Source organism: Carassius auratus, unplaced genomic scaffold, assembly GCF_003368295.1.
Source record: "Carassius auratus strain Wakin unplaced genomic scaffold, ASM336829v1 scaf_tig00216704, whole genome shotgun sequence".
Taxonomy (NCBI): Eukaryota; Metazoa; Chordata; class Actinopteri; order Cypriniformes; family Cyprinidae; genus Carassius; species Carassius auratus.
In genome coordinates, this window is record NW_020528698.1 from 231315 (window position 1) to 257222 (window position 25908).

At 38.5% G+C, this 25908-nt stretch overlaps 1 protein-coding gene across 1 annotated transcript in view; it reads right to left on the minus strand.

Moving 5' to 3' along the window:
- Positions 1–25741, minus strand: part of LOC113098820 (cadherin EGF LAG seven-pass G-type receptor 1-like) — a gene marked incomplete at its 5' end in the record, with an annotated part of 111798 nt that extends 86057 nt beyond the window's left edge. The window contains 2 exons of the mRNA XM_026263911.1: positions 17596–17676; positions 25646–25741. Coding sequence (XP_026119696.1) covers positions 17596–17676; positions 25646–25741 — 177 coding nt within the window. The remainder of the gene's footprint in view (positions 1–17595; positions 17677–25645) is intronic.
- Between the last annotated feature and the right edge of the window lie 167 nt (positions 25742–25908).

The window sequence follows — 25908 nt, forward strand, 5'->3', positions numbered from 1 at the left end:
ACAACACCCACTTTGCGGAGATACGCTCACACAGTTGTGAGTTTGCGACTCACGTGATTTGTGGCAGTGTTGTCACGCAGCTCTGCTCTGAAACTCTGAAACTCAGACTGAGCGAAAATGAAGCTTCGCAACGTCGTAACTAAAAAAAAAAAAAGCCTGGAGGGAGGGCCTTCTGCTCTTGGCCAATGCTTTGCTGTCTGCTCACGTACAGTCCAATCACAAGTCGTATTTACCTGAAAGGTGGGCTGGTAGTACTGGCACCTTGTATGGTTTAGGTCTGTCATTGAAAAATAATGATGACAATAAAACCGCCAGTAGGTGACAGCAAAATCATGGTTTAAGTATTTATTGAATGATCAAATCAAACTTTTCGTTCAAAACGGCTGATTCTATTAGAAAGGAAACAAAAGAGTCCATTTGAATGGACTGTTTAATCACTGGCTCACTTGATTCGTTGAAATTCTGATGAATTCAGGGAACAGAACACCGTGTTAAGGGCCGTTCACATGTCGCGCCTGTCTATGCTAAAAACGCGCACGTGCTGCTACTAAAGAATTAATGTTCAATGAATATAAAAATGTAAAACATTTTTTTTTCATGGCTTAAATTATAAGGACATTCTAAATGTATTTATTAATTCTGCAAGCTTCATTGCAAAGTGAATGCTTTTGGACTCTTAGGACATGTTTTTGTTGGGTTTTTGTCGGTGACTCAAAATGCAAGCATCCTCTCTCAATCAGTCACAAACAGCGTATGAGGACAATGGAAGCAATAAAAAAAAAACATATACAAGTTCTATAACAAGTCTCAGTTAGCTTACATGTAACAAAAGCTTTTAAATAATATAATAAAGAAATACAGATAACAGATAGAATAGAAAAATTACAGAGCAAGCTAGTGTTAGAGGTCTTTTTTTGCCTTTGTTAATAAAAGAAAACCAATAGAATACAAAAGATTAGAAAGCTTAATTATTCTTTTTTTTTTTTTTTTTTTTTTTAAGAATAGTGAGTGTTAGAGTTAGAGGGTCAAATATGGAAAATATCCGTTTTAAGCAGTATATATATAGTCGCGGGCTGAAGAATCACACGTCAGGCTGTGGTGAAAGTTTAAAGCCCCGGAGGGTGTATTTATTGGTGGTTGTGTTTGTAAAGGTGCCAGGGGTGTCCGGTGCTCCTCCTCGGTGCTGCGTGATCCTGTTCGCCGGCCGGCTGAGTGCAAGGGGAATCGGTGTCCGGTGCTCAGGTGGCGGGCTGGTCGGTCACTCGCTTTCTGGAGAGATAAAATACACACCATTAGCTGGCTTTCTGCTGAAGAGCTTTCTCACCCGTGTCTTCTCGGGTGCAGCTTTTGTAGTCGTCCTCTGAGCGGCTTCAGCTGGGACCGATCAGCCCGCGGTGATTGTGTGCAGGTGGATCTCCTCTGTTGCCAGGGTGACGCTGATGGGTGCCCGGGACACGGCTCACAATATATATATATATATATATATATATATATATATATATATATATATATATATATGAAAATATTTTTTATTATTTTTACAAAATATAGATTTTAAAATGTCTCAATACATATAGCCTATAGTGATTACAGAAAAAAGTTAACCATGCATTCACAAATTTGTAATAGGCAATTATTTATAATTTTACTGAAATATTTTAATAAAAGTAAAACATACACTGTACACCTTTCTGAATATTTAAATATAATATCTAAATATTATTTTGGATGCATGAGGAATGCGTGAGGAAAGTGAGTCGCCAGGTGAGGAAAGTGTGTATACTGATGCACCGCCGGACTATCAGAGGTAAACTCAGTGGCTACTGGCAATTGTACCGTGAATTCCAGCGACAAGTTGGTAACCTTATTTTAGAACCAGACCGCAAGTCATCCGGGACCGTCTTGTGGCCAGAAATCTGCGCATCCTCTGTTTGCGTATCCTGTGCGCTTTTGTCATTGGCGGAGCAGTCGGTCAATCCCACCTTTCAGGTAAATACGACTTGTGATTGGACTGTACGTCAGCAGACAGCAAAGCATTGGCCAAGAGCAGAAGGCCCTCACTCCAGGCTTTTTTTTTTTTTAGTTACGACGTTGCGAAGCTTCATTTTCGCTCAGTCTGAGTTTCAGAGTTTCAGAGCAGAGCTGCGTGACAACACTGCCACAAATCACGTGAGTCGCAAACTCACAACTGTGTGAGCGTATCTCCGCAAAGTGGGTGTTGTAAACTCGGCTCTGAAAAAATAGTCTGCATAGGAGTGCAAATGTAATGTAATGTAATAAGATTCGCCCTTTCGAACCTCTGTTTTCAGAGTTTCAAAACTTTTTTTCACCTATTTGCACACCAGTTTTCAGATCACTATTTACAGAGTTTCAAATCTTGAAAACAAACTATACACTGGGAGAACAGTGACAAATTCGAAACCCTGAAAAAATGATTGCACAACACCATTAAAAAGAGTGTTGCACTTCTGAAGAAGAAAAACTCAAAAATAAAATTATGTTTGAAGAGATTTAATTTTTTTTACCACTTTGCAAGCCTGCAAAGCTCTGTTTTCAGAGTTTCAAAACTTTTTTTCACACATTCGCACACCAGTTTTCAGATCACCATTTACAAGGTTTCAAATCTTGAAAACAAACTATACACTGGGAGAACACTGACAAATTTGAAACTCTGAAAAATTATTTGCGCAACATCTTAAAAAAATGTTGCAGTTCTGAAGAAGGAAATCTCAAAAACAACATAATGTTTGCAGAGATCTTTTTATTTTTTTTACATTTTGCAAGCTTGCAAATCTTATTTTTCGAACTTGCGAAACTTTTTTTTGTAAGATTTTGAGTTTTCGAACACTTAGTTTCAACCTTTCAGAACTGTATTTTCAGTTTTGAATCATGGCAGGATTTAAATCCCATAGTATAGCACTGCGCTAGCAAGCACAAGGTTGGGGGTTCGATTCCCTGGGAACACATGATATGTAAAAACTGATAGCCTGAATGCACTGTAAGTCGCTTTGGATAAAAGCGTCTGCTAAATGCATACATTTAATTAAATTTAATTTTAATTGAAACTATAAAAATGCATAATTTGTAAACAAACTAACGAGTGAGTCAGTGAAATAAATATAGAATAGTTTTGCTGTGCATTATTTCCAATCAAATCAAATTATGCAAAAAGCAGGAAAATATGATGTTGATGATTATTATAATATTATGGATTATTATATTACATATTGAGTGTATTTAAGTTTCAAAAAACTTTGTCTATGAAAGGCAAAGATGCATAAGAAAAAAAGTTGTACTGTTTTATATATTTCTTCCCCAAAATATATTTTCCCCCTAATAATAATAAAAAAGCAATGCAGTGGAAGATGGAAATCTTATTTGATTATGACAGTTGTAAAATAATTATCATCATCTTAATTCCATTGAAAATAAATAAATAAAATGACAAGGATGACATATGTCATATGATGGGCAATGTTAAATACATATTTTAAAAAATAAGGGTGTAAAAAAAGTATGTTTTAATGTATATATTTTAAAAGCACAATCACCAAAAGTGGCCGTTGTTTTAAAATCACCCAGAATTATACAGTTATACCTATATAAAATGTCTTTCCTACATTTTTATTTTCATACTCAGTCTATTTTTCTAGCCATAGGCATATTTCTTTAGCTTCTCAGGAAATGTAAAGGTTGACCAGATAGGGAATCTTAAAGGGTGTGGTCTCAGACACAAACCCCATCATGGGACCAGAGCAGACAAATGCACCTTCGAAGATCTTGAAAAAAGAGTACGCTTTTCAAGGGAAAACATGCTCTTTAGGTGCATTTTGCCACAATCATCTGTCTTGTTTTTAGCAGGAAATGAGGGTGTGAGGTATTATTCAGATGGATATCTGTGGTCATGCTGGGTGCTTTCAACACGTATCTGGCTCATAATCTGGAACCACTTGTATATGCTCACTTTGTATACTTGTATGGCATATATATGTAATTAAATAATTACATATAAATCTTATATTTAAGATTTACACTTAACATTTAGATTTTAGATATTTTTCATATATACAGCATACATACTTATATTAGGATTTAATATGTAGATTTATATGAAGAATTTAAATGTTTGTTTAATTTTTATTTTTAAATAGTTTTAATCAAAACATTTAGATTTAGATTCAAGATGTATATTTAAATATTTTAAAATGCAATTAATTAGTTGAAATTTATGTTTGTGGAAAATGTCTCTAATGCTACACTTATGCCACATATTTAACTTGGGAATTGATTTTGTTTAATGGGTTTCATTCATTAAACAGAACTAACAAAATTCTACGTAAATTGTTCTTGCAGCCATTCTTATATAAACTGTTGCAAAAAAAATCACCTATATAACCTGGCTTTGAGCACAATAACTGTGTGCCTTGTACCATACAGCACAACACAGTAAACAAAATAAACCGTGTCAAGTATGTTCCGCCCACTGCCTTTGATTTAGGAGCTCAACTTCATGCCGCTTGTTTTCACCAACTCATTTTTCTGACCCCTTACTCAGTGGAGTAGAAGAACAACACTCCAGCTGCCAAATGCTGCAGGAAACCAGCGAAAAATCACAAAATGTAATGATAAGACACGGTTCACAATTAGTTGAATGAGACCAAATGTATTGTTATATATAGCAGAGTGAGTTGGACCATAACTTCAAAATTTACTGAATACTTTCAAAATATATGTTCCTGGCTTTATTGTTTAGGTCACATGGGCTATTGGATAATGTTAACCAATATCAAAGTCGCTTCTTAGACCTTGTTTTAGTCAGTAATTTAGCTCTATTCTGGTAGATAACCCACAGTTTTCATAATCTAATCAAATTCTGATGTAAAAAATAACCTTAGTTTTTTATTTATTTATTTATCTCAGAAATGCACAGAGGTCAAATAGGTTGTAGAAGGCTATTCACATTGACTTTATTATACATATTCTACATAGCTTGCTAATGAAAAATTGTTGTAGGAGTACAATAAAAAATACAATATATATGGCTTATAGATATGCTCTTTCATAGCTCAGGATAGTCTCAGTTTGTGTCATTTAATGTCATCGTGAGTTAATACTATGTTCTATGACTTTTAAATACAGGCTTTTGCATCTTGACACATCTAAGCACAGTTAAATACACAGTTGAAACTCCAGAAATCTTTTCTCAGCAGAAACGTCTCTATCTGCAAGAGACTTCAACAACGTCTCCATCTGCTCTTCTTTTAACTGATTGCTTCCTAGGATGAACAACTTATAGATAGATCTCACTACTGTTTCATTCCTAAGGGTTTGTTTGAGTGTTAAACCCTCATGCGCATGGGTGCAATTTGAGTCAGATTAGCCTCGTTTGCTCTTTTGCATGGTGTAAAATGATCGACGGACCTAAACAAAGACTTATGTGTTGCGACAAAGACGCCATTACCCAGAATCCCTCTATGTTTTGCTATTTCCCAGATCTGCAACCAAAGAAATTTCAAAGATACTTTTTAAAATGTACAAAAATATCTGATGTAAAAAAAATAAATAAATAAATGAAAACAACAAACCCATGGAAATTTAAATGACTGACGCACAGTGTGTAATGACTAAAACCTATTAGCCTAAGTATCACTAATCTCACTTTGAACATGTTATTCAACTTTTTCTCTGTTCTTTCTATGTGAAAAAAGCTGAGGTCTATAAATCGCTCTGGTGACTCTGGTGATCAGCAGAGGGTTTGTTAGGGGCAGTTCTAGATCTCTGGGGGTTCTGGCTACATGCAACACGTTACTGGAAGAACAGAAAACAAGTGGGGCTCCAAACATGCACCTTTTGCACAGATGAGAGCACTGTTTGGGCAGGTACCGCCATACTGTTTTTATGAAGACTGGAGGTTTTGTACAGTACAGATTCCCGTCAGCTGTTTAACAAAAATATTTGCTACCAGTGTTTTACTAACTCAGTGTCTCAATCATACTTGATCTCAGCGTCTGGCTGCATACCATGCATCCCCCGTCTTCTGACAAAGGCAGGTGTCTACTAGTGTGAGGTTTCCACCTTAGGCTGCTTCTTCAACATCCATCTGTGCATTAAAACACTGCATACAGTATGTATGTCTTACTTTAAATGAAAGATGATCAGGGGTGTTTTAAGTGTGATTTTTTTTTCATTGCAGTTCTCCCCAACCTGATTTGGATAATAATATAAACCGATATATATCTATATAATATAATTTCTCTTTGATGGAGGAAATGTTTTACTGTCACTGAATCATACATACCATTACGCAATAATAAACTACATTTGTGGGTGTGCTTGCACCATAATCTGATTTGCATGATACATTTTGTTAAATGAATGCTGAAACAATGCTTATAGTTTTTGCAGGTGCATATTCGGTCATAATAAATCCCCCCCTGGTGTGCATTTATTTGTTAAAGCAGGGTGCGGCCCTCTCCCCCTCTTTGGTTCCCGGGTAATTCTTCTGTGAAATCAGCTTGACCTTTTAAAACTTTCCTTAGCTAGGCTATGGATGACCAAAACAATAGATAATTTGAAGTAATTAAGGAAGTGATTATCTTATGTATGTCAAAGGGAGTGTGAATCTGAGCTGTCTTGGTTTTTTAAGCAACAGTCTTAAAGGAATAGTTCCCCTAATAAAAACTCATAATTTACTCGTCTAAAATGTCAATATTTATATTTATTTTTGAAATCAGATTTTTCACAGATAATTTTTCTCATAACTTCTGTGAAGGGCATGAAAAAGGAATGATGCAAGAGTGAGTAAATGATAATCGAATTTTAATTTCTGAGTGAACTATTCCTTTAAAAGAGGCCTCCAGCTAAGGTTTTCCCTCCGGAGTGTTGAAAACTCCTGTCACCTCTACACACAGTTCTCTAGGGACGGAGGGTTTGCTGGAGTCATGGCAACACACTTGATCCAAACAGATCCTGACAGAGGATGAGGACAGAGAGAGAGCCTCACTCATACCTTCATTTCAGCCAATCAGGCCAGGGGGGGAGGTTGGGGGGTACAGAGTAAGAATTGCATAAAAAAAATACATTAATTGCTTAAAGTAAAAAAATAAATAAATAAATAAAATAAAAAGATTCTCATCAACAAATGAAGTTTTGTTCAGTTTCCTAACCCATCAGCAATATTAATAAAGCCAAAGTGTAATGGGCCTGGCACAACAATGGTGGCCCGGCACAACTACATGAGAATATTGCTGTAGAGATGTTTGGCACTTGTTTAGGCACAATGTACATTTGATAGCTCATTTACAGGAATCAAAATTGCAGTCTCAAAAAATTTTCGTGCTCCGAGCAGGATTCTTAAGTTACACATGGACATGCACTGTTCAGCCCATCCAGTGTACTACAAGCACAAGAGTAAGAATCAATCACTGATAAGCTAACGTGCCCTGAGTCTCCCTTCACAACATTGTTTCTCAGTGTTTCCACTGCTAACACAAATCAGTACAGGAGAACATGACTGTAAACTGCTGTAAATGGCTTGTGTTTTCCCCAGAGGGCCAAACTGAGATCGGTTTGACAGTAACAGTTGTGTGGAAGCCCTGGAGTTCAGGTAAAACTGCTCAGCTTTCAGATAAATCTGTCGCTGCTGGAACTGGCCTGTCAGTTAAATGGGAAGACAACTGTGTTATGAGGGATTAGAGCAAAATGTCAATCAACGATTTGGTTACACACAAAACTACGAAAACGCGAATGATGAAAACGATGACAGAGTAATCTTACACTTTTGTATAACTTGTGAAATTTATTCAGTTATGACTGCTTTCTCAGAGCACTGAATGTGAGCATGATAAGCTGGTTCTTTTTTACTACCTTTTCAGTATTTCAAGCCCGTTCTTTGTGTCACAATGCATGTATCCAAGCATTTTTAAGCTTTAAAGGGATACTCCACCCCAAAATGAAAATTTTGTCATTAATCACTTATCCCCATGACGTTCCAAACCCGTAAATCTTTGTTCATCTTCGGAACACAATTTAAGATATTTTGGAAGAAAACTTCTGTGTCTCTCCACATCACTCAAACTGCCTACGCTCTTCTGTGTCAGCCGTGCCACAAGGATGCGTTCTTTTCTTTCAAATCAAAGCATAAATACACATATGTATGTGTATTTATGCTTTGATTTGAAAGAAAAGAGTGCATCCTTGTAATGCGGCTGACAGAGAAGAGCTTAGGCAGTTTGAGTGATGTGGAGTGACACAGAGGAGACTGTTGCTTTTATGAGTTTGGAACGACATGGGGTAAGTGATTAATGACAAAATTTTCCTTTTGGGGTAGAGTATCCCTTTATGATTTTAAGAGTGTCTCTCATTTAAATAATAATAAACAGGCCTATTAATTAAGTAATTAAGATAATATTATTGTTTATCAAGATATATTTGCATAGTAAGATATATTTAAACATTTATTTTCAGTGATTCATTTATTATTATTCACTGATTATTTCAATGAATTGGTTCAACAATTAATGACTCACTAAGAAGTGTTTGTGTTTGTGTGTGTATTGGTATAAACGGTTTATGAAGACACAAATGTGTATAATGACATGGGTACTACAATGTAAACATGGTTTATGAGGACACTTCCGGTGTCCCTATAAAACAAAAGTCTTAAAAAACATACAAAATGGTGTTTTATGAAATGCAAAAATTGTAAAAGGTTTAGGTGTAAGGATGCTGTAGCGGAATAAAAAAAAATACAGTTAGTACAGAATAAAAACAATTATGCCTCCGGAGAAAGGGAGAAACAACTAAGGTCATGACGTTCATTTTTACAATACAGGAAGTCTAGCTTGAGAGATGCTTTTATGTGTATTATATCAAGGAAATATGCTCATTATTAACACCACACACACACACACACAAACTTCCTTTCTCTCCTTAGAGGAATTGTGTCTGGAGCAGGTGTCATGGCAGAATCCGCCTTTGTATGAATGTCGTTCGGGAGGGGGTGTCTTTGTCACATTGATCTACTTCACTATCAAACAGCATTACCTCGCCCACCCTCCGGCAGTGTAAACCTAGAGCTTTGAATAATTTAAGATAACTGGCCCTGGTTCACACACACACACACACACACCCTCAGGACATACACATAGCACGGTGTTGTTGGCTGGGCTTTGGGACATGGAAGCCACTTATAAACTCATGTTTCTCAATAACACATCTCATTTATCATTGCTCGGCTCTGCTCCAGAGGGTTAGAGATGGACATGTGCTTTTGTCCACTGCTATATGATTAATCCTCAAAACTTGCCTTTAAGAAGGAAAAGCGTGCAGGTACAAAGCTGTCTCTTATTTCAGGTGCTGTCCACTTCTCTTTATCAAACAGATCACTGAAGAGATTCATGTCACATAATAAAACTCTTTACAGTATGGATAGACCAAACCCCAAAACTATTATGTATTCTGCAAACCAGGCAGCCGAAATGTGCGTGAGACAATGCGCAAGAAAGACTGAGTGTGTCCGAAAGACTTTCAAATAATGAACATTTAATTCATAATATTATAAATACAGGCCTATAGTTCCTGCACATTTTTGTTTTTCTGTATTGTGTGAAATGGCTATTAAAAATAGGCAATACAAAACGTCAGAGGTTACGAATGTAACCATAGTTCCCTGAGTAGGGAACGAGACACTGCATCCTTTAGGGGCCGCTATGGGGAACACCTTGTCTGATGCATACATTGAAAAAACACCAACTTGTTGGCCGGTGACAGCCTCTGACTTCACTATCGGCACGAGCATAAACAGGCACCGGGAGAACATGTCATTCACTTCTTCGTCTGAAGCTTGTGTCCGAAGCATGGCAGGGAGCTAGAGGACCCAGTGTCTCGTCCCCTACTCAGGGAACCATGGTTACATTCGTAACCTGAGACATTCCCTTTCAAGGGAACTTCGAACTGCGTCCTCATACCTACGCCGCCATGCTGAGGGGAGTGCAGGCCAGAATCATGGCGGGCACTAAGTACCAACTCTACCATTTCCACTGGAGTTGCCCCTGGGACGTTTAGACGGCTGTCTGTGACAGTATCCCTTACGGCCAAAGGCCTAAGCTACATACCCAACTTAATTGTTAGGGTCTCTGCCCAGGGTAGAGCTGAAGGTTTGGAATCAGGAAAGATTCCTTTAAAGGGATACGGCTAAGAACCTAGCATTTTATACTAAGTCTTCCCTGTCACACAGGGGCTACCACTAGCTTACGCATAAGCTTGCTGAAAGAGCTGTCTCAACAGTTCTCTAGTAGCAACACCCTGTTTAGATAGGTATCCAAGGATACATAGGTGGAATGGCACCCAAGATGAACGGGGCTTTTACCAACTCAAGAAAGGGTACAAAGCAACCACGCAAAGACCTCACCATATAGGATTTTAGAAAGAACGCAGAATACTAGCGTGCAAACTTACCACAGTGTGGATTTCAGAAAGTGTGCAAAGACTTTACGTGCACACTTAACATAGCATAGATTTTCAAATACTGATTCCTCTTACCCTTGCCCGCAGTTGGGGGAGGAGTGCGAGTCGCGACACTAGCCTTCTCTGTCCATCTTTGATCCTCAGATTGAGACAGGCCAGGACCCCTATGTTGTTCGGGCTCGGACCTGGACCTTCATGGAACGAAGGATCTGAAAGCAGCAAAGTGCGCCTTCGTCTCCCTGAACTTCTCAATCACCGTCTCAACGGAAATACCGATAAGTTCAGAAGGCGAAACCTGAGTATCGAGAAGAAAGCCTTTTCTTTCTTCCCGATGTCTGCCAGGTTCATCCACAGATGTCTCTCCGCTGCCACCATGGCCGCCGTAGTCCCACCCATGGTGGAGGCGGCATGCTTGGTAGCATGGAGAGAGGTCCATGGTGCAGCGTGACTACCTGATCAGGGGAAAGGCCCTTGCCTCCATCCAGATCAGCCTGATATGCTTGAAGCACCACCATCATGTGTAACAAAGCCACAACATGACCTGCTGCTGCGAATGCCTTGCCATCTAAGCCAGATTAATTTCTTAAGGGGCTTAGATGGCAGGGAGGGAGCTTAAGAGAGGATGTCTCCCCCGCAGAAATATATTTTTTTGTAACTCTTTCTACAGGGGGCATCCCCTCATAGCCGCTTTTGGGCATCACCATTATCGGCAGATTTAATCTAATGCCGAAACCGAGGGATGCGAGAAGAAAATGGCCTCTTTCATTTCTTTTTGATATCTGTATGGAGATCATGCAGAAATGGAAGGCTCACCTGAGCTGGAGGGCTATGGTCAGAATGAAAATGCTCATCAAGGTTTTTAAAAATTATTATTTTTTTTTTTAATGGCCTTACATCATCATCTTGCTAGAGCATATTCATGGCAAGTCCAACTTTGCCGTGGCACGATCCATAACCTCTAACAGCTCTACATAGGGGAGGAGAATTGAGAAGGCTCAGCCTCAGCTTCTACACCATCCTCAAATATCTCCTGCTTTCCCTGGGTAAAAACCCAGCAGAGCACTAACCTCAGTATCAGATAGTGTTAAAGATATAACATCATCCTTCCGAGGCTCTCTTGTCAAAGCCATTAGGTGCCCAATTTAGAAAATAAAGAAAAAGAAGAACAGGCAGAAGAATAGGAGAAATGAGCAAAAGGTAAAGGTATGCAACTATGTTCTCTCTGTATATTTATTGTGGTATCCATGTCTTGCCATGTATTGACTTCTGCTTATTGTTGAAAAATAATTTTCCCAAATGACAACAATCAGTGCAATTAAAATTTAGCAAAATTATATATATATTGTTTTTTAATTTTACGATTACACAGTAAGAAGAAAATACGATGAAAAGGTGTAAGTTTCCACTGACTAGAACTATAAATGCTCAGACATTTAGTTGACAAAAACTAACAGGACAAGTTGACGTAATATAATAAAAACTAAAGGTTAGATATGACACATGACTAAGACTGAATAAACTAAAATAGACTAAATTCGAGAAAAACTGGAGAAAAAGAACACCCCTGAAACTTTGCCTATGAAATCTCATGAATTCTAGATTGGTACTCCAAAAGTGCCCAGACCTCAAAAAATCTGATCTCCTATATACCATAATATGATGAATCAGCAGGTCATAACGGTCTGTTCTAAAGTAAAACAGGCATGATTGTACATTCAGCTTGAGGTGCATTCCTCTGGCGAGAGCTTTCTAGACTGAATGACAGCTGAATAGCTGGTGGAAGATCTACAAACCATAGAAATCAGCAGCCATTCTTGATAAAATCCCTTGACATGAATTTCATCATCTTGAGACTAACCCTCTACTAATCTCCTCATACACTAGGCCAATTATGTCACTACTTACTAAAGGTAAACGAACAAAAACAGCTTTATGTGGACAACTGATTCAGAATTGTAGACCATTTGTACTTATCCTGATTGATTGGATGTACTAATGTACTAATCCGGACTGTAAATGTACTAATGTAAATGTCATATACTAATTCTTCCTAAATCCATTGCTCTGTGTGAAATATATGACACAGATTCATAGTTAATCAGAAACCTTTCTTTCTTTCTTTCCTTAAGGAAATTAAGGACTTAGTTTAGAGATTTTCATGATGTCCTTAGATGACTTTTCAGTATGACACAAGCAAAGAGGTCAATAATTCCTGGGTAAAGCTGTTTCTAAGCATTCCCAATAACCTTATTGGTAGTTGCTTGGTTGACACATTAAGTAATACAGATTTTTAGCTTGTCAACCGGTTAGTCACCTGAGCATCACATAGAAAAAGTTCCACAACTTATATTTTTTAAAGTTGAGAATTTTGCTTTGGTTCAGTTAGCACATTTTTTATTTTTTTATTTTTAAATGCATTCTCAGCTTAAAATGTAAAACTACAGACTACAAGAAGTAGTTGTACTACTGTTAACTACAAGAATTCAGTCAACTGTGTCATGTTTTCTATAGGTACCCTCTTCATACAGAGATTTTAAAAGCAACAACTCTGTATAGCTGTATGGAGTTTCATGATGTCATTCTTCCTTCCTCTACAGCAGGAATAGGCAACTCCGGTCCTGCAGAGTTTAGCTTCAGCCCTCATAAAAACTCACCTGCCTGTATCTAACTAGTAATCCCGAAAACACTGATTGCTTCGTTCAGGTGTGTTTAATTAGGGTAGGAGCTAAACTCTGCAGGATAGTGGCCCTCCAGGACCAGAGTTGCCTATCCCTGCTCTACAGGGTGTGATGTGTTTACTCGCTGTGTGTGTCACATCCTCTCTCCTGCCCAATTTCCTTCTTTAAAGCATAAGGTTTCACAATATTACTACATACAGCATTCCTTCAAATATTAATCTTGCTTCTGTAGTTACCTGAGCTGACCTATGGTGACAAAAATAGAAAATATCTACATAATACACCAGTGTCAGGATCTTGGCAAGGAGGAACTCAGGTGCAGACAGGATTTACAACACAAACATGTTAATTTACAAAAAGGGGAAAAACAAAAACCCACGAGGGGGAAAACACTGGCTAGGGAAGACACTAAATAATTCTGCAAAACACAATAAACAAGGCAAACAAAGACACTGAACACTTACTACAAATAAACACTCACAGTAATACAAAACACTTCTTCAGGAACAATCGTAGCTGTGGAATAGTCTCAGACGAGGTACAAACACAAATGTTAGGGAACAAATCTCATCAGAGGTACAATGAACCGACGCAAGACAGAGCACACTAGGAAAGCTAAATAGGGGAACAATCAAGACACGACAGGTGGCACAGATGGGACAATCAAGACACGACTAGGTTAACAAGGGGGGGCGGGGCAAGGGAACGAGACAACACAAGCACATGGCCCAAAGACAAGGCCATGCGCTTGTACACAAAACACGGGTCTGTCATGATCCTGCCTCAAGACTAGGAAAAATCAAGGACACGAGGGCAGAATCATGACAGAACCCCTCCCTTAAGGAGCGGCTTCCAGACGCTCCTCAAGGGAACATCAAACACGGGACACGACTGACATGACAGACTGGGACACAGACACAAACCAACAAGACATGACGAACAACAACAAGGGCAAACATGAATACACAACGGCAGGGTTGGGGTGACAAATCAAAAAAAACAAACAGGGAAGGGGAGGGGGCGGGACCACAAAGTTCATGGGGGACAGACCAGGGCGGGTGGGAGGGGTAGGAATCTTAGGAGGACAGGACGAAGGCTGACGACGGGGGGTACGGGCAGGTCTGGGTGGTGAGGGGCGGGGAGGGGTCTCGGGACAACTGACAGGGGACATGACAGGAGCAGACAAGGGACGCGGGGCAACACTTACGGGACGCGGGGCAAGACTTACGGGACGCGGGGAGACGACATCTACTGGACACGGGGGGACAACATCTACTGGACACGGGGGGACAACATCTACTGGACACGGGGGGACCACAGGACACGGGGGGACATTAACGGGACACGGGGCCACATCAACGGGACACGGGGCCACATCAACGGGACACGGGGCCACATCAACGGGACACATGACCACATCAGCAGGACACGGGGCCACATCAACAGGACACGGGGCCACATCAACAGGACACGGGGCCACATCAACAGGACACGGGGCCACATCAACTGGACACTGGGAGACAACGGCTGGACACTTGGGACTTCTGGGGACAGGGTCAGGGGACAAGACAGGACTGACGGGGATTTCTAAAATTTGGACAAGACGGGACAAATAATCAGAAAAGGCTTTAGCAGCTAGGACAATTGGCATCTCCTTATGAGAGGAGACCGACTGTACAAGAGTCTTTGCTGCAGAGTCGGCCGCGGCTCTCTCCTCCGCTCTCACGACTGCCGACTTGAATATGGCTTTCTTCTTTGCCGCCTCGGGCACGCCATCGCTCACCGCTGCTGGCTCGGGCACGTTCACCGCCGCTGGCTCGGACACGCTCACCGCTGCTGGCTCGGACACGCTCACCGCTGCTGGCTCGGGCACGCCAGCTCTCTCCGCTGCTGGCACGGGCACGCCAGCGCTCACCGCTGCTAGCACGGGAGGAGACAGGGTCACAGGACCGGCAGGCCCCTTCTTCCTCCTCTTCCTCCTCGGGCGCGGTGCAGAGGCTACAGCTGGGTCAGAGGCGGGTTGGGGGAGTTTGGTCTCGGGCAGGGCAGCCTCGGACGCCGAAGACTCTGAAGCTGACTCCCATGAAAGCCGTCTCCCTCGCTTGTTGGGGAGACTTAAGGTAGTGGGAGGTACCTCAGGATCTTGGGAGGGACCTAACTGATCCCCCAGGGTTGCCATGGCCAGGACACGACCCTCCGGGATCGCCGGCAGCTGGGTAGGTGGGGACCTCTGGGGCTCCTCCTCTCGCCCGCTCGCTCCGGAACGACCTCCCCTGGTCCCCCGGAACACCACAAGGCGAGAGCCCTCAAAACAATCTCGCTGGCTGGCTGATGCCATCCAGCATTGCCTCCTGTCTGCTGAGTTCCTTCGTGGTCGGTTCATTCTGTCAGGATCTTGGCAAGGAGGAACTCAGGTGCAGACAGGATTTACAACACAAACATGTTAATTTACAAAAAGGGGAAAAACAAAAACCCACGAGGGGGAAAACACTGGCTAGGGAAGACACTAAATAATTCTGCAAAACACAATAAACAAGGCAAACAAAGACACTGAACACTAACTACAAATAAACACTCACAGTAATACAAAACACTTCTTCAGGAACAATCGTAGCTGTGGAATAGTCTCAGACGAGGTACAAACACAAATGTTAGGGAACAAATCTCATCAGAGGTACAATGAACCGACGCAAGACAGAGCACACTAGGAAAGCTAAATAGGGGAACAATCAAGACACGACAGGTGGCACAGATGGGACAATCAAGACACGACTAGGTTAACAAGGGGGGGCGGGGCAAGGGAACGAGACAACACAAGCACATGGCCCAAAGACAAGGCCATGCGCTTGTACACAAAACATGGGTCTGTCATGATCCTGCCTCAAGACTAGGAAAAATCAAGGACACGAGGGCAGAATCATGACAACCAGTCTCGTCTGGGCTGAAGTGATTGCCCTTATTATGGACAGATGCTGTGAAAAAGACTCTATTTCATAGCTTTATTCAAATTCTTGTATTTCTCTCACATTAAGGGTGTATTCACACCAGAAAAATCCGAGAGTTCACTTGCTTTGGTCCGGACCATTACATTGGAGTTCTTCAAAGCTAAATCAACCTGCAGAAAGCAAAATTTTCCCTCAGTAGATCTTATTTGTTTTCCCTAAAAATATGCTTTTGGGTTAACTGACATTGGGTATGTTTATATATTTGTGCTTTTATTCAGTATGCAGTAGCCATAAGCCATGAGGGAATAAAGGAATATTCTGCAATTTAATTTTCTGCAATTTAAAATTTTGAATTTTTCTGACAAACGGTTCTTGAAAGTCTGCATTCTTCAACCAACACAGACAGAACTCCATGAATACACAACAATGTATTCTATTCACTAGCAGCACAGTAAAACCAGTTTAGCCTGATTTAAAAACAAATTACTCTTTTCAATAAAAAAAAAAAAAAAATGCTCAAAAATCATTGTTGGATTATTGGTTTGAATTAGCTAAAACACTCCTCGACTATATATGTAATAGCAAAAAATAAATGTAGCTAATAAATGTTTAAAATACACAGTATAAGTAAGTGATAGTGTACATCCAGCCTGATTTTATCTCAGAATAAACACCAACAGGGTGATCACAAACCAAAAATCACTTATTACACATCAAAGAATTAAGATGAAAATGTTTTAAAATCTTACCAGTTATTTAGTTCTCTTATAATCCATTACAGCGTACAAAACAATCGTAGCAAAAAGTGAGTTCGCAATACCAGGATGACATAATTAAATAATCGTAGACCATTTTTAACCGAGTTTTAATATTTTATTAGCTAAACAAACACAAAGCTTCAACCAAGAAAAAAATGTTCATGCAAGAGTACAGCGCCGACTGCTGTTACCTGGATGAGCCTGAGTTATCAGCTTTTACCGGTTGTTATCGAGGGATAACGTACCTTGAAATGTCGTGACTGACCAATCAGAACCAAGTATTCCACAGAGCCGTGTAATAATAGTGTTTACTATAAGCTATTATCTTTATTTTCTGCACCACTACTGTTTTTTTATTCTTTTTTTTTTTTTTTTATTATGGTTTATCCCCAAGAATGCTTAATGGAAGTGCTGACAAACTCACTAAGTAGAAACTGAGCCTGACTGTAAATTTACCTGAGATTCATATCCCTACTAATGAATCTCTTTGGACACAGATATAAACTGCTGGAGTCAGAGAAGAAGATGTGGGTCTGTATTCACAAAGCTTCTCAAACTACAGAAGAAGATTTTGAATTTGATTGCCTCCTCCCAATGTTGCCCTTTGTCTCTATATGACCAAGTGCAGAACTGATGCGAAAGTAGCACGGGAAACTCTGAGATGCTTTGTAAATGCCAGGACCCTAAGGCTGGAAGGATAGCAGGAACCGCCACCGCAGAGCTACATTAGGTCACTGGATACAGTACCTCCTTATGAGTGAGCTCCAGCCAGGCGGTATAGAGATGGACGCGCAGCACCCCACTGGAGTCCAGCAGGTGCAGGCTGTCCTGCGTAGACCACGGGAGAGAAAGTGGCGATTAGAATGTATGATGACCCCACAGATATTGAAAGCCCTTTTAAAGGTAGCAGCAGACGCTAGTAAAATCAGCCCCAAAGTACATTTACATTTAACAGAGTAGCCTGTCTGCTATAAAACTAAAATTTACTAAAATAATAAGGGACTAAAGTCTTGTTTTATCCCAAGTTAAGTTCTAACAACTTGCCCCTTTTACATTTGGGTCCATGTTTAGTCATCAAAAGTTATGTTTAAACAATAATAATAATAATAATAATAAAAAACAATCCAACAACAAATGGATTGATGGCTCAGTCGGATTAAAAAAAGCAAAAATATGTAAAATGTAAAAACTGTATATATAAAAAGTGTGCATTTTAAGAATGGGGCAGTGGAGGTCAATACTGAACTGATCGAAATTTGCTACATTATTGATTATTGTTATGCACAAAACTAATAATGCGTTCAAAAGTAGTGTACTGTTGTTCACTTTTGTCATTTAAAAGTAGGCCTACTGCGATACGAACTTTTTACATAGTAGTAGATAAAATATTTATTGTAGCCTAAATCTCAACTTATAACATTAATGTAATTAAATTAAATACAAAAAAGTTTTGTCAATGCCAGTACATTAATAATATCATAACAATCATAACATTATAACAGGCACCTTCCTATTAGAGACCTGCACGGCCGCGGGATCCATCAAAGCAGAGTGCGTTGCAGGACAACACTTAATAGGTGGGTAGAGACTCGTATTTCTGAGCAGTAAGTCTGTAAAGCAATATACTGTGAGAGGGATGTGTGTAACCGAGTCCCATACAACTCAAAATAATAAACCACAAAATTAGCAAAATGATTCACTCCACTGTGTTGAGCGAGAGCGCTTCTCTGCTGTCTTCACGTACTATCGAAAACTTCCTATTTCCAACTTATAAACTCATGATCACGAGCTTGATGCATTCTTTTCAGTTAAAATAACAGTGGTCAGTAGTCATCAAGGCAGAAATGGCAATTATGTTAAAACAAGTTCTAGTGACAGTTATGCTTAAGATGCTAATTATGCCTTATTGTTTTATTGTTTTCGTACCAATTATGCATTACAATAAAGCTACATTTTTGGGGAGATTCAGGTGTTTAAACCCTAACCAAACAAACTGAACTTTGTTGTCAAATACTGTTGTTTTTGGTAACTTCTTTAATTCTAGTTTTAGTGTAGTCTTTGTGTAAAGCTGTCATTTTAGTTTTTATTAGTTTTAGTCACGTTCATACTCTTTTTAGTCTGGTCAAGTTTCAGTCAACTAAAAGCCGGAGCATTTTAGTTTTTATTTTAGTCAGAATAATCCATGATTATTTTCGTCTAGTTTTAGTTGAAAAAAAAACTAATGACATTTAGTCTAGTTTTAGTCAATGAAAATTGTATTTTAGTCTCTTTTTAGCAATGCAAATCTGTTTAACTCAGTCAATGTAGTATAAGTAAGTTACCTAGTAGTATAGACAAAACCCACATTTTCATTTAGCCAAACTCATTTCAAACAAGGTTATCATATTATATTATTGTTACCTTATAGACTCAAGAATACATCCATTCCAGACACGGAAGATGCTCTGATTTGAATTTACAACATTTTACCAACCAAACATGTTAGAAGTACACACATTGGTCCTTTTCTCTGTGTCAGACTTAACTTTGTTTGAGTTGAATTGTCATCTTCTAAATTCAAACTCAATGCTGCAAGTCGGGCTTGAGGAATTGACGTCGCCTGCGTCTGTGCAGTGCAACCTGATGCAGCCCCTAAAGTGAGACACAGGAAACAGAAATACTTGCAAAATAATAGTAATAACGCGACTAAACGAGACAAAATAATGTTCTAACATTTAGTTTCATCTCGTTTTGGTCACTAAAAATGAAGAGACATTTTAGACATTTTAGAGCAACACTAGTGTCAAATGAAATTGTTCCATTAGGAAAGATTTAGCGTAAATGCATCCAAAATCAAGTAGTCTGCCTCTTGAGTGACATGGATCGTTCAAATAATAAAAAATAATCCCTAAAAAGGGAAACAATTTTAATTTTCTTAGATGTTTGACATATATCATCACACACTGTGGTTTGAAATGCTCTGATAGATAAACTCATTCATTGAGAATGTGAGCTGGCACCCTTAACTATGACCTGAATGGTTTGCCTTTAAAATAATTGTTTGCCTTTAAACCCTAATTCCGCTCTCTTTACTTCTAATATTGTGCAATTCTTTATTAGGCAAACTAAACCGTTTGCGGCAAGTTACTGTATGCAAAAAAGAACATTATTTATTGCTTACTATTTTTTCCCCAGTGGTCCCGTGTTTACTCTCTGTGAGTATAAGTCGTACGTACTGGCACACAGTTAAGCTGCTTTGTGAACCATTGTGCTTTGGTCTCATTCTTAAATGTGATTTAGAAATTAAGCCAAGTTGAACTGAATTGAGTTCAGTGTGACCTGTGTTAAATCAGGTTTTATGTTTTTATGTAGTACATGATATTCATATGCACCTAGGTACTAAGCAATTCTCTGTTGGGATCTAAATTTTGTGCCGATAGATGATAGTATCATGTATTATGTATTATGTACTGATGATTGTTTGACATATCGCCTGTGGCTGATCCCTTTGACGATATCAAGATGATAATAATACAATAATAAAATTATTACTATTATTATTATTTCTATTATCAGGCTAGTATTATTATCTAATTAATACTAGGGCTTATTTGTTTCATCATATTTATTTTCCACATTTTTATAGTGGTGTGCACTATAACCAATCACACATGATTCCGAGTTTATAATTTGATAGAACACTTACAATTTAAGTGTTATAATTTAATAGAACACTTACAATTTGAAGTGTTTAGCAGTCAAAACACCAGAGTGTTCAGTGCTTGCGCTCGCTGATTGAATTCTGCTCACTCGCCAATTCTCTGATCATAAACAACAAAGTTCAGTTGTGATGTAAGTATATGATATTTATTCAACATACAGTGTAAATAGCTTTACTGATTATAACAGGAGTGTTTTTTTTTTTTAGTACATAAACTGAAACATAACATAACATAAACATAACAGACTGAAGTCTGTGATGATGTTTTTTGACACTGTAAATATTGTAAGGTAAGGAAATGATAAGCATTATAATTAGCAACTTACAATGTTTTTTATTATTAAACTATTTTGTATTATATTAAACTTTACATAATAATATATAATTTACTTTATATACAGTGTATATATATATATATATATATATATATATATTATATATATATATATATATATATATATATATATATATATTATTGTTGGGCATAGATTAATTTTTTAATCTAGATTAATCTCACTGTGATCTTGAAATTAATCTAGATTAAAATGGCTCATTCGAATTCTGCCGAAGGCATTCAGAATATGTGTGTTACCCAAATAAAATTGACAAACAGTAAGTCTTTGAGAAGGGGTTTATCAAGCTAGGTGGTGTATTAGAAAAGGGGCTCATCTCCTGTTTCCAAAATACATCACAAAGTGCTTGAAAAAGCTGTAAAACTAATTCCACACTGCACAAGGTGCAAACAACCTTACGCCTGTTTCACACATACTCCGTCTGCAGTGTATATGCGTTGCATATTTTTTTTTACGTACCCATGTTAATGGATTTCAGTTGCAATCCAGGAGTGTTGCATCTGTAGCAGTGCAGCGATCGTTTACTTACTGAGTAGCAGACTGCAAACGAGTCCTGTGTGAAAGCACATCAATTCCGTGCTGCACCACATACGTAACGCACACAAACTTCATACGCACTGCAGACGGAGTATGTGTGAAACAGGCGTGAGCAGGGCCGTAGCTGGGATGTGCCATTTACACAATGTTTAAGTTTTTTTCAAGTTTGTAGGTGTCACGGTACAGAAACCAAATAATTAAATGTAAAATAGCACTGGATAGTCTTCAACGTAAAAATGTTGAACATTATTACAGTTTGCTATATTTCACGAGTTCACCCTTACATCTAATCTGAAGGCAAATAGTAGACATATTTTGGCGTGCTGTCCTGGGGGAGGGATCCGGGCCCGGAGCACAGCCCGAACCCAAATAACTCCCCCTATCCCCAATTTGGGATAAATAGATTAGAAGTGAGGAGTTGGGGTGGAGGAGGGATGCCGAAAACTGTCGTGGGACAGTAGGTAGGAAGACTGGATATATATACGCTTGTGTGGTATTTAAGATGATTAGCTAAACGAGATGCACCTGTGCCAAATTGAATGATTATTTGATCGTGCTTCTCCTGAACTTTGTTAATAAAACCACATATATCAAAAATTATATCTGGTGTCTGAATAATTTTTGGTTTGACTGTTAAAACTACAAAGTAATTCAGTCAAGAGCAGTGAGTGATTTTCATTTTCATTTTCTTGGATTAACATTACAGCAGCCAGTAGCTAAATTAGGCGCGTTCACTTTAAGAGACGATGAACGCATACAATATAATACACATCCCATTTTTTTCCTCAACTGTACTTTCACTTAAGAAATAACTGGCAGTTTTTTCGAGCATAATTTCCAAGGTGGATATTTGACATATTTTGTATGTATTTGTCGGCACAAAAGCAAAAATAAGCAAATTCGGTGTTCGAGTGTTTTGAGACGCCTTTCTCTGCGTGAGCCTGAACACCAGAACACCGCGGTGCTGAATTGGGCTCTTTCACATATTTTTGTTTGTTCAAACTGCAATTTGTATTTGTTCATTCAGGTGCAGGAGGGACTTCAAGGAGAACTTCGCAGAAGAGAGCTCGTTTCAGTGTCGCTGTCCGTGACACGCAGCTCTCTCTCTCGTGCGCACCGAACACAGCGCGAGTAACCAGCTACTCTGTTCGGCTTTTCCGCATCTTGTGTTTGGAAGCTTTAATGTTTAAATCGACAAGCGGTAAGGCTTAAAGATAAGCTTTCGTGACGATGCGCAGCAGTGGCCCATCTACTGTCCTGAGCATCTTTTTAGGCTGGCCTCAGCCAGTCGGTTATATAAAATATCAAGGTGAAAGTCATCATAGCTTGCTTAGTATAGACCCAGCTCTCAACCCAACTTTGAGAATAGATTAACGGCAATATTTTTTTTATCGCCGATAAGAGTCTCCGCGTTATCGCAGCATGTTAACGCCGATAACGGCCCACCACAAATATATATATTTTGATATATATATTTGATAGAGCACTCCTAGATCTACAATGATTTACAAGTGCAACTTATGTTACGATGCTTTTGGGAAACAGAACGTAATATTAAGATCAGTTGTATGATCGCTTTTACAAACTTCTTAGGCTTACGAAGCTTTTTGGAAATGCAGCCCACATATGACTATGGAGCATATCACCCAACACTAATCTAAATATAACCGCATGAAGTTTTTCCAAAAGTTTAAAAGTCACAAGGGCAAATTATATTTATTTGTCTATTTATGAATATTAAATTAATCATCCTAAAATATCTCTTCATAAAAAAAAAAAAAAAAATATATATATATATATATATATAATATATTGCACTTGTCTCAACAGCTCAATGTCATAAGTGAATGTTAGCTATAGTTACATGGGGATGTCTGTGATTTAAGATTAGTGTCTGCAATATATATCCAGCATGTAATGAGTACTATGTTGGAAACCATTCTAAACTGCAGGAAAATTGAAAGGTCTGAAATTAACTTATAAACTTATATATAAATAATAATGCATTGTGTGTAGTCACTATAAATACTGAAGTACACAATGATTAAAATTTTAATATTCTAATGTTGTTACACTATCATACTCTGATAATCATAAAATATACACTACTGTTCAAAGGTTTGGGTTGTTTTTTTTATTGTGCGCAACCAAACTGAATATATTTATCAAACATAAATTAAAACAGCAATATTGTGAAATATTAGTATAGGCAAGTGGGTTAAAGTTAGTCAACATTTCCCTTACAATTTTATTGGACAAAATAGTTTGTGGATAAAGCTTAGATTTTGGTCACATAACATAATGTCACCATGCATTTTTCTTCTGACTTACCATTTTTTTTAAAATGAATGTATTGCTGAGTTCTTTGACCACAGAATAAGTTCTAGTATATACCCACCAACCATAAATCACCTCTCTGACCCCATAAATTAAGCACTTGGCATTAGGTAAGAGTAAAGCACTTTGTCTTTCTACAAGTTCCCTTAAGTGCAGCGGGACCTTAAAAGGTTGTGAAATTATGAGCAGATTTTATCTGAATTTCCTCAGAAATCCCAAATGACCTCTCTCTGGCGCTGTGTGGAGGTGATAATCAGGAAAAGCATTAACTTGTGGAGGAATTTCTTTAGATCTGGACAGTATACCCACTCTGACAGTACTCAGACTCAAGGAGACAAGGTTCAGGACAGTTTCATCTCTCATAGAGAGTGGCTCTCTTGGGACAATGTATGTGTGTGTTTAAATAGTTCACCAATGGTCAATCACTGCGCACACTCGTACAGAACAGCTGCTAGGCTGTCACACACTTGACTGTCCTCTCTGGCACATCTTTCTTTTTGCTGTGTGTGATCTAGAAAGCAGGTTGAAGTATTTTTGACACAGCTGTGTATGAGGACTCCTGCTTGGATGGTGGTCTAAACACCTTCTCGGACCCACTATGAGTTGTGTTTATTTAGTGCCTTGTCAAGGTGGTGTTTTGTGTGTGTGTGTGTTTGCGTGTGCGTGTGTTGTGTGTGTGCGTGTGTGTATTGTGTTTCACCAATAGCAACTCAGGCTTGACGTAAGAGTTCTTCAAACTATTATGTGCTCAATCAAGACAAATAAGAAAGCAAAAACTGCATAACCCATAGCATTACTATATAGGGGACCATTTACACTTCATTCTAAACTATTTTTTTAGGTGTTTAAAGGTCCAGAACTCTCTCACATGATGTTGTGGTGTGTTGTGTGGCTGCCAAGTACAGATGCTTTGAAAGTTCTAAAAAAAAAAAAAAAAAAAACATTTGCGATACCATTCGTGATTTTACTACAAACACACGTAATTTAATACATGGTTTGTTCAAATGCTTCTTCAAAAACCAATAATAGTACCATGTAAAATTTATAAACAACTGTGATTTAACATTTTCTGTTTTGTCATATCTTTAGAAACATCCAACAATACACTAGTCTGAGATATCTTCATCAATTAAAGTTATTACAGAAAACTGCATTACCCTCTTTGCAAGTAAATTAAAACTTCTCCCTTTACATTTTAGACCTCCCTCATTGTTTCCGTCCACCAACAACTGCTGACTTTATATGAGAACAAACATATTCAATACAGAAAATCTTTAAAGCAGTTTTATGAAACTCAAGTTGCAATCTCTTATAAGCAGGAAGACTTCTTGCACATCACAATGGCATATTTAGTTTCTGATGTTCTGGGCTTGGAAGGGTCGAGAATCACAGGACAGAAATAAAAATGACTGTTGTCTTTTGTTACCTATGTGCATTAGTTATTTTGAAGCTTACACAAATCCTATGGCCTCCAGTTAGCAGATTGTCTTACCTGGACTGTCACATGGAGAGGGCAACATGAGATAAACTCTATTCATAATCTTCTAGCGGAAGAATAAGCAACACATGCAAAACCATGCTAGTAAGTGCATTAAGACTTAATCGTACAATTGCAGGATAGCCGTTGTTTCCTTTGGTGTGGAAGCATTTGAAAACAAGCTCCGGTTGAGTGAAATGCAATGCAAGTCAAACATGGAGATTCCATGAATAAATAATCTGTCTTTCTCAGGTCATATGCAAGTGGAAAGTAAGAAGATCATTGTGGGAACAAACAACATCCATAACTTGTCCTGGTTTTCCAAAATAAGCGTAAATCTTCATGAACAACACTATTCCGATAACTAAAAGCAAAACTGACTTAATGTCTTACCTTGTTGTAATAGTGAAGCTGAACTGAATGCCACTGGCCATCACTAACGCCACCTTGTACAAAAGGTGCGACAGTTGTTTTAGCCTCACCTGGGAAAGAAAGACATATTATATATATATATTATATAATATATATATATATATATATATATATATATTATATATATATATATATTTGTGTGTGTGTGTGTGTGGTGTGTGTGTATGCTGCTTTAAATTATGAGCAGGTAAAATACAGTAAAAAAAAAACAGTTATACAAACTA